The sequence below is a fragment of the Gastrolobium bilobum genome, unplaced genomic scaffold (assembly GCF_033153095.1).
Source record: "Gastrolobium bilobum isolate Gb01-03AN ecotype WA unplaced genomic scaffold, APGP_CSIRO_Gbil_v1 utg1885, whole genome shotgun sequence".
Taxonomy (NCBI): Eukaryota; Viridiplantae; Streptophyta; class Magnoliopsida; order Fabales; family Fabaceae; genus Gastrolobium; species Gastrolobium bilobum.
Window position 1 is genome coordinate 505481 of NW_026899589.1, and position 10403 is coordinate 515883.

The window sequence follows — 10403 nt, forward strand, 5'->3', positions numbered from 1 at the left end:
TTACGTATGCATTTCTTATTCTATATGTTTTTATATTTTAAAAAAATTCACTTAAAAACCATATATCCTTACTTTCTTATGTACAAATTTTACACAAATTTACTTTAAAAAAACAAATTTAAAAGTTAAGTAAAAAAAGTAGGGGAAGGTTTACCAAAAAAAAAAAAAGTAAGGGAAGGATATTGTAACAATCAAGTTGTGTTACTACCAATCAATCTCACTGTTAAATCGATTATGTTGATCTAACGATTATATTTATTTTCATCTTTGTATGGTTATGATTAGAGGTGGCAAAGTAGGCGGCCCGCCCCGCTCCGTCCCACCCTGCCAAAAAATGAGTCTCGCCCCGTTTTTGAAAGTGGACTGAAAAACTCAGTCCGCCCGCCCCGTTAGGCGGGTTGGCCCGCCAGCCCGAGCCTATTTTACACTGACCCGCCTCGGCCCGCCTATGTCCGCCATCAACCCGTCAAAAAATGAGTCCGCCACGCTTTTGAGATGAGTTGAAAAACTCAGCTCGCCCAGTCCCGTTTGGCGGGTTGGCCCGTCGAGCCGAGCCCGTTTTGCCGGCTCTAATTATGATTTCCCAAATTTAATACTTTATATTTATTTCCACCTTTGTATAGTTATGATTTCCCATATTTAATGCTTTCACTTTAAATATGGGGAATCATAACCATACAAAAATGAAAATAAATATAACCGTTGGATCAACATAATCGATCTAACGGTGAGATTGATTGGTAGTAACATGGTAGTAACACAACTTGGTTGTTACAATCTGGAAAGCACGTACACGCTCCAAATTGAAAAATTTGCGTGTCAGACACGTGTTCGACACGGACACGCTCGGACACGCTGTAAACATTTGGAGACACGCGGTCAACTCTCCGACACGTTCTTCCGACACGCAGTCAACTTTTTCCGACACTCGGACTCGTTTTTTTTTTTTTAAATCTTAATTTTATTTTGTTAACTAAATATAAAAGAAATGATATATAAATTAATTTTTTTCTGTTATGAAATTTGACATGAAAAATTAACAATGTACGAAAAATTATTTATATTTATATTTATGTTATGTAATTTAAATATTTGATTGGTTATATGACTTATTATGGACTCTTATATGTATTAAATATAAATTAAATTATATATATTAAAAAATTTATTTAATATTAAAACTTGTCCCAAACGTGTCGAAATATGATATTTTTTAGAATTAACGTGTCAGCGTGTCGTGTCTCGTGTCCCGTCTCCCGTGTCCGTGCATCATAGGTTATAATATCCTTCTCCAAAAAAGTATGTGTAACAAGCACCAATTTTTTATTTTATTTTGGTAGTAACGAGCACCAATTTTAAAAGAAATGATGTAATTAATTACCAAAAAAATATAAAATAAAGAGAAAATACCCAAAATCAAAATAATATATGAGTTGGATTACAAGAAAGAAAAAGTTAAATTTCAATAGTTGACTCAAGTGATAATATGAATCTTAGGATACACAAACCCCAAAAGAGTAGGGATTCGAATCCTCAAAAACATATATGAAATTAGAATGGAATATACATAGTAGGAAACCAGTAAATCCAAGACGTGCCAAAACTAATTAGCCCAAATACAAATAAATTATTAAGCGTGTGAACTAACTGTCATTGACTCACGGTCAACCGAGCTAACCCACTTAATTTCTAGTATTTCACATTTCACTGTCTAAAAGGTTACCCATAATTACTGAAAGTTGATTTTTTTCCAAGAGAAACATACAATAATAAAGCATTATTTGATTTAAAAGGTTCAAACAAATCCTGCCACAAGATGGAATTTATATAACATTTTCCGAACAAACTCGTCTTCAATCGGCATAACATGATATTCTGCCACAAATAGTACATGAAAAATTATATTTTTTTTGTGCCAGAAAAAATTACAAATAAACAGAAATACCTTCTATACAAAAAATGGAAAGAAAAATTACTTTCAACTGCATGGCAGAAATCAAAACTTGTATTTTTAAAAGCTAAATACTGTAAGTTTTTTGTTTTAGCTTTTAGTAAAATTAATATTAAAAAGACGATGTTGAAATAATTGATGTTAAAAATATTAATGTGTTTGGAAATAATATTTTAAAAGTGAATTTAAAATTAAATTTATTTAGATGATAAAGTAAAATTATTTTTAAAGTGTAAATATAAACATGCTTTTTGTATGTCTCAAACTTAGAATTAATTCTAATCAAGAAAACATTTTAAATTTTCATTTCTCTCAAATCAATTCACCTTACCATAATAATGTTGAGAAAGCAAAATTTTACACAATCAGCACATGTTACTGTATAAACCAATCTTCTTTTACCGCAAATGTCCATGTGCTTGTATCCAAACAAGCACTAAATCGGATATCCTCCCAAAACAATGTCACAGGGAAAGAAGAGGAAGAAGCAGCAGCTAGAGACAAATAACATCTGCTTTTAAATTTGTCTATACAGAAATTCGCAATACTGATGCAAGAACCTCGGCACTCAGCAGCATAAATTACAATTATGAAAAATTGAAAATACTATTGATATTCGAGATGCATGTTAACATTTGAACTGACCCTGATTCTAACATTAACTATAACATCATCCTTCCATTGAAGGAAATGAATGCCAAATGAGATCTACTCTACCGAACCTCTCAAGTGTTCATTTCATTTCGATCTGGATTCTGAACTCCTGAAACATTTTCAAATATTTGACAGATAAGAGAAGGGAAAAAAATAAAACCTTGGTAGTTAAACAGTGTAAGACGAACACCAAGGGCATGGTCAGGACTATAATTTTAAGCATTGAAATATTTAGTCTGGTGAAAATTTTTGTCAAATTCAAACAGGAGGAAAAGACAAGAAGAAAGCTAACCTGTGGGCTTTTCATTTGTACAGTTAGCAGCTACATGTGTGAAAAAATCTTTTGTAGCATCTGCACAATCACAGCAACAAAAATTATGTGAGATGTAAGGTACACTGAAATGTATGTGATATTTTACAACAATTCTGCTACAGAAGTTACCAAGAGCATACAAGATAATTTAAAAGTGCCATAGAAACCAGAGCAGGATAATCAATATGCATTATAAACCGGCATTCTATATGATTCAGAGCGGTTTCATTGTTGGTGGATTTCAGATAATAAAGAATTAAAATTTAATTTCATAACATATTTTAATAAGTAACACAGGTACTGAAAATAAGTAACTAACTACTCCAATGATTGGATTAAAGAGAATCCTACTCCTATAGTTCCTCCAGAAAGGAACTGCTATGCTAGACTTAAGCAGCCTGCATGTATCATACATATATGTAATTATAAATTCCATAAGAATGTCACATGTAAGTATAATTTCTGTCAACAACTTTTGGCCAATTAGTAATAATAGCCAAAAAAAACAGAAAGAGAGAATAATTTGTGTAGGGCTTGGCACATTATCTTTACCCCAAAGAGAGAGAGAGAACCAAGTAATACTCAATGATAAGGCATGCTCCAAGGGCTGCTTACCATGCTTCATGGTTAAAGATGGATCATGCTCCTGTAGACCTCCAATAACGTTTGCTGGTATTCCTGCGACAATGCTTTAAAACAAAGCAAGTAAAACAATAAAAGAAACATCACCTTTTATTACAAAACAAATCAGATAGAATCTGCAAGTACTAAACATTGTTTAAAAGATATCCATTTATACCTGTGGGGAGGGACATCCTTTAACACAAGGGAGCCAGCAGCTATCATCGTACCTTTACCGATTCTTATATTCCCAAGTATAGTTGCACTAGCTCCAATTAGTGCGCCGTCACCTACTTTGGGATGGCGATCACCTATTTCCTTCCCCGTGCCTCCTAATGTTACACCCTGTCAAAGCAAATATATCATGTAAAGAGCATAATGAATGTCTGTTTAAATAGCATTTGCTAAAAAATAGCTCTAATCCTAAATCTATAATAATAATAATATCTGATACACCAATTTCTTAAATTTTTTTCTCTTCTTAGAAACAAACAAAATAGAAGTAAATCTGAAAACTTTCAAGAACTGTTTCCGGGATAATTATATTAACGGAAGCTCGTTCAGTAAACACCAAAAAGCTGTTTGCTATTACTGTCAGTCTCTAGAAAATATAAAGCAGTTGAAAACAAATTTATTTCGAATAATTCATCTCCTTTCGTCTAATGCAAGAGTCAAACTTGTTTCCTTGACACAATTTAGGAAATTATAAAAACAATATTAAATTGATATAATTAAAGTTTGTAAAAGGAAAAAAAAAACTAAAAAATCACTCCCCATTAAACCTGACTAGTAAGAATAGGGGTGAGGATAATCCTTGCAATCTTGCATGAAGTCTTACCCTTGCATATTTGCAAAAAAGCTGTTAACGGGATTCGAGCCCGTGACCTCTCAATCACAGAGGAGCAGCTTTATGCTTGCACTCAAAGATTGTAAAAGAACTAGACTAAAATAATCATAAAGGAAATTACTGAAAAAACACACTCACATGCATCAATGAAACTCTGTTTCCAATAATTGCAGTTTCACCAATAACCACGCCTGTCCCATGATCTAATAAAATTCCCTCCCCAATTTTCGCAGCTATATCAAAAACCATTAAAACATAAAGTCCAATAATAGTAATAACAAAAGACAAAAGAGCTTTCAAATCTTCGATAGAGAGACAAACATCCTTCAAGACAAAACCTGAGATATCAGTTGTCTTACTTGGAATAAAAAGTAAGGAAATCAATTATCTACATGCTTCCAATAATTAAAGATTGAACCCTCAAGAATACCTTCTGCTTCATTAATTTCGTTCTCCTTTATTCAGAAAAATAAGTTGGCAGGCACAACATGAATCCATTTGCAACACAATATTGCTTCTCTTCTGATAGAAATTTACAACACTAAATCAATTGGTTTTCCTGACATTTCCCAAAACAATATTATCCCCTCACACGTAAAGAATGTCAACTTGCTCTTACTTAAGTTATTATATATTTGCAAGCAAAGATGAAACCAACATACCAGGATGAATGTCAACTCCAAAAACCTGTTCAGGAAAAGATAAGGGCTTGGATTATCAGCAAAAGAAATATACAATTACCTTATATTTATGGGATTCATCAAGTTTGACCAACTAGAAAACTACCTCACTAACACGGCTCTGCAAAGCCAAGGCCAAGACTCTGCGTCCCTGGTGCCACAATGCATGGGCTACTCGATATACTTGCAGAGAATGGTAACCCTGTTGACAGAGCATAGCACTAGATGTCACAAATGAGTCTTATGAATGAAAGGGATATGTTGATGGGGGAACACAAAATCTGGAATAAAATGTTCCAAATGTTACAACAAGAACACCATGATATCCAAGCAAGTAAATTGAATCGAACACACAAGTTAGTACCATCAGATGATGCTGAAACTGTGAAACAGTAGCTAGCAGCACTCTTACCCCATGAATGTAGTTAGGTAGTAGAAAGATGTCGCTTATGTCTAATAATTAATAAACATATGTATGGATAAAGGGCAACCTGGTATCATTAAAATGTTTTCATTCCTAATCTTCATTTTCAAGGAGATTGAGGGGTTAATTAAATCCCAACCCATCTCCCAATGCTTAATTATTTGAATTATGAAAACATAGTAATGCTTAATCATGGAAATAATGCATTAGAACCAAAAAGAATTCACAGCCATAGCAGAATCGTACAAACTGTAAAAAATCAATTCAACCCAAAACCTTAAGGTGTTAGGTGACGGCCTTTTTGATGGTTTATATTATTTTCTCACACACCCCCTCAAGTAAGAGCCCTTTGGGTTTAAAGCGTGAATATTACATAGGCCCAATTTTTGGTTTACCTTGTGCTTATTTTAATTCCACTAGAAAATGGAGGGCAGTAAGGATCGAACTCAATTAGTCACTTAGGCTCTGATACCATGAAAAGAACTCATTCACCCCAAAAGCTTAAGCTGATGGGTGAGGGCTTTTTAATGGTTTATACTATTCTCTTACACAAACCAGTAAGGACTAGTACATACAGCTAGAAACTCGATGGAAAGTCACAAAGATTTACCTTCATATACAAAAGTGCCGAGCAATATGACAAACAAGCAGGGTCCCGATCTTTAAATGCCTGTTCAGAAAAATGGTACCACATAATAATCAAATAAGATCACTACACACACAAACACAAGAATCACCCAAACACTTTAATAACAAGAAGGAAAACCAATTACCTGGACATCAAGGCGAATGGATCTCTGGATACCTTTGTCATGCATAATCACATTACAAAATATATCTATCAGTTGAGTTGCCAAAAGAGTAGGATTTTGGAGACGGTTGGCAACAACAAACGCCAATGCCTGCTCCAAGCAATCATGTGATAAAATACTAGCATACAAGAAGATACTCAAAACTGGTTCCTTTTCTGCCTGCACAGTAGTAGTAAAACCCATCATCATCAACAACAATCCTTATCAGTAATCAGCCACAATCACTTTACAAACTTACAAATCAAATCCAAATTCAATGTCAAATTAACCAACATTTAATATGTTTTTTTCTTAATTCTAAATAAACGGTTTGAATTGGAAACCGATAGAGAGAAGAAAAATAAAACTCACGCACCTCGAGCTTAGCTTCCTCTCTGACAGCATCCCAAATCGGGTCAGAACCGTCCAGAACGGATCCAGGATCGGGGTCCGGGTCGGGGATGCCCATGGCGTAAACGGGGAAAACTTTCTCGAGGCGATAGGCGGAGGAGGAGAGAGAGGGGCAACACTTGGGTTCGGCATCGTCGTCTTGGAGGCGGTTGCCGGTGGCGGAGAGAGGGAAACGTTCGGAGACCATGTTGGGGAGAACGGCCCAGCTGTTGTGGTGGCGGCCCAGACAAGCCATGCAAGGCCCAGCCCAAGGTGGTTGAAAATGAAATAGAAGAGAAACCGTCGTGAGGTGGTGGTGGTGGTGTTAGAATACCAAGTGTTCCTCTTGCTTTTTATGCTGCGTTTTGCACCTCCTCGTGTTACTTACTACTGTTAGTGCCTTGAGTCCCACATAAATAAAAAAAAGTGGCACACAAAGTGTAAAGATATCATATAAAAGTTGGGGTCAGAAAGAGAGTGCCATTATGAATGGTTCAGGATATGCCTCTGTTGCATTGCATGCCTTGACCCTTTTCCAATTCCCAAAAGTTAAGGGTGGCCTACCCTACGCCTTTTAGTTTAAGGGTTTAATTAAAGAAATTTATTGAAACTAAACTCTCTTCATTTTTATTTTTGTTTTTTTTTGTACATAAAACTCTCTTCATTTTGTTATCATCCTCACTATTATAAGATATCACCAAATAATCTATTGAGATATTTACGCGTAAAACGGAGTTATGATAACTATTTTAAGGACTCCGCATTATTAGCTCTGTCATGGGAACACTGATCATTTTGTCACGCTTGACCAAATTATTTACCAGACTATTATGTCAATAGTAAAAATTTCTAAAATGCCACGCGACATAATTCGCTACACTGTGCAACGAAATATATTTGCAAATAATTCGCTACATAGTGTAGCGAATTATGCCATGTCAGGCTGCACATTCAGCAGCAATGACACGTGTCAAGCAGGTAGTAATACAAGCATAATTCGCTACACAGTGTAGCAAATTATTGCCTGCTTGACACGTGTCATTTTTGCTGATTCATTAGCTTAACATGGCATAATTCGCTACATTATATAGCGAATTATTTGCAAACATATTTCACTGCACAGTGTGACAAATTATGCCGCGTGACATTTCAAAAAAATTTATTGTTAACGTGACAATTTAATTTGATAAATAATTTACTGAAATGTGACAAAATGATCAGTTCTTATGTGTTATGTTCTTTTATCCAAAAACAAAACTTCGTATACTTTTTATTTTCGGTAAACGTCGTTGTACTTTACTGTCACATCATTTAGACAATTTATTATAAATTAATTTGTTTATTGAATAAGATCAAGTATAACAAATTTAACCATATTGGTCCCGTAGATCTGATTTGTTTTGTATTAAAAAATTATGAATGCTTGGTTAGTTTAACTAGGCCTTAAATCGATTTGGCTTAGTAGTTAAGGAGATATGTTATGTATTTTAATCAAATGAATTTTAAATTTAAGGTCATCGCTGGATAAAAAAGTAATAGATTATAGGTAATCAAATAATAAACAATTTAATAATTTTTAGATTAAAGTAAATATTTATTTTAATCATTAAATTTATATTACGTTGGTATTTAATTTATAAATGATATCAAAATAATAATATTATAGTATTTGATGCGCACTTAATAAATAATATTATAGGATTACATTATTTTATCATGTATTTAATCTAAATCAGATAGTTTTGGTATTTGGTATATTATATAAATAAATAAAAAAGTTGTTATAAATAATTTTATATTATTTTTTAAAATTTATTTTAAAAAACTTTTAAATTAGTTTCTATTTTAAGTTTTAAAAAAATAAAAATAATAATTTTAAATAAAATATCGATTAAAATATATCTTCAATGGATAAATTTTCAAAAGTAAATTTTAAATTGCTTGTCAATATTTTATTATGTAACATGAAAAAATTAATTTAAATAACATCACAAAAAAAAATTAATTCTCGGCAACATACTACATAAAATAATTAAATTTGGATGAAGTTCAAGTTAATTTATTTAATAAATAAAATCAATTTTAAACCATGTCAAGCATACCATATATATATATATATATATATATATATATATATATATATATATATATATAGGGCAGAATATTCTTATACCGGTGTAAGAGTTAGAAGTCTTACACTCAATCTTGACCATTGATCCACTTGTATCCAATGGTTCACATTACTAAAAAATTAGAGCCCTTAGATATAAATAGGATCAACGGACAAGATTAAGAGTATAACTTACACTGGTGTAAAATGATTCTAACTCTATATATATATATATATATATATATATATATATATATATATATATATATATATATATACCAAGAGATTTGTTATTGGCTGAAAATCAATGAAATTTTTGTTTCAAGAACCTACGTCACGATGGCGATAGTTGACCAATGATAATGGTGGTGCATGATGGCGGTGACAATGAATAATAACATGATATTATAATTATTATATGCATCGAATCAGTCCTTAATGTGTATCCCTTTAAAGATTAGTTGAATGGGACTTCATGAATTAATTCGAAGATACAAATTGATATTAAGTAATCAAGTTATTGTAGTTCTAATTGAAGTTTAAGACGGTAATAAAGTATTATCAAAATTCTCTCTTGATTTATTGTGTTAAAAAGTTTAAAATTATTATTAAAATATTTGTTGAGACATTCTTTAATAATTTGTTTATAACAAAGCATATTTAAAAAGTAAGATATTGTTTACCAAAAAAACAAAGTAAGATATTTTCAATCATAATAATGATAATATATGATTAAAAATATGTAAAATGTTTTACTGTTATAAAATCAAATTAAAACATTTGTGCATGCACCTACAATGCCAAACCAGTATTAATTATAACTACAAGGTGAATTAGTGTGTGTCGCAGTAGGTAGATCTTATGCAAGAAGGATAATTATATTATTGTGCTAATGCAACACTCTTTTATTTTTGAGCTATATATAAAGAAAAAATATGTTCTCATGTTATTGGAGAAAATATTCTCTCTCTCTTACAAATAAAAATGTGATTCCCTTTAGTTTTTTTTTTTATTTATAAACAGTGGGTCTCATATATTTTGTCTCAATGACATAAAATAAATTATTTCTTTTAACATGAAATTAATAAGCTACATATATAAATTAAGCGGAATAGATTTCTTTTGTCGAGGAAAAATCTATCTTCCACGGACATAAAATAAGAGAAAAAAAAAAGTGAAATTCACATATTATTTTTTGTTAATAGAAGATAGATTTCTCGTGCAACAGAGAAATCTATTCCCCATAAATTAATAAAAGGATCTGATTTATATAGATTTGAGGTTAATAGATAACATAAATCTTACTGAGAATTAAATTAATGTAAAATGTGCCTTTGATATTTCACCACCACAAAGTTTTCACGAGTGCACGTAAGTGGGAGTAGACCACAAAGAATGAATATTAGAGAAGTAATTTGTCAAGGTATTTTGATTTTATGAAGTTTATGTAAAAAGAAAAAAATATCATTAACGTAACTTGTAAATGATAAATATAATCTAATTAAAAGACGAGGAAAATTATACTTACAACCTATTTTTGTTTACAACTTTTTATAACCATAATCTTAACCGTTGATTTCCGTCAATCAACGGTTATCATTTATTGCGAATTAATAATTGAT

General features: G+C 31.9%; 1 protein-coding gene across 1 annotated transcript; it reads right to left on the minus strand.

The window, feature by feature from the left end:
• Positions 1 to 2402: 2402 nt before the first annotated feature.
• Positions 2403 to 7069, minus strand: LOC133291755 (serine acetyltransferase 2-like). The gene is made up of 10 exons (XM_061490072.1): positions 6658 to 7069; positions 6264 to 6461; positions 6101 to 6160; positions 5173 to 5268; positions 5049 to 5073; positions 4525 to 4619; positions 3718 to 3884; positions 3534 to 3607; positions 2898 to 2957; positions 2403 to 2714 (listed from the first exon to the last, which is right to left on the minus strand). Exons 1-10 carry the CDS (start codon positions 6925 to 6927, stop codon positions 2677 to 2679), a joined length of 1083 nt encoding a protein of 360 aa, XP_061346056.1. The 5' UTR covers positions 6928 to 7069; the 3' UTR covers positions 2403 to 2676.
• Positions 7070 to 10403: the final 3334 nt, after the last annotated feature.

What these genes read in the sequence shown, in the direction of transcription:
- LOC133291755 (XM_061490072.1), bottom strand. Translation starts at nt 6,927, where the DNA reads ATGGCTTGTCTGGGCCGCCACCACAACAGCTGGGCCGTTCTCCCCAAC. An exon ending in ACAGAGTTTCATTGATGCAT is followed by an intron (nt 3,885 to 4,524) that starts GTGAGTGTGTTT and finishes TTGCTTTGACAG; the next exon opens with GGTGTAACATTAGGAGGCAC. An exon ending in AAGGATGTCCCTCCCCACAG is followed by an intron (nt 3,608 to 3,717) that starts GTATAAATGGAT and finishes TTTGTTTTAAAG; the next exon opens with CATTGTCGCAGGAATACCAG.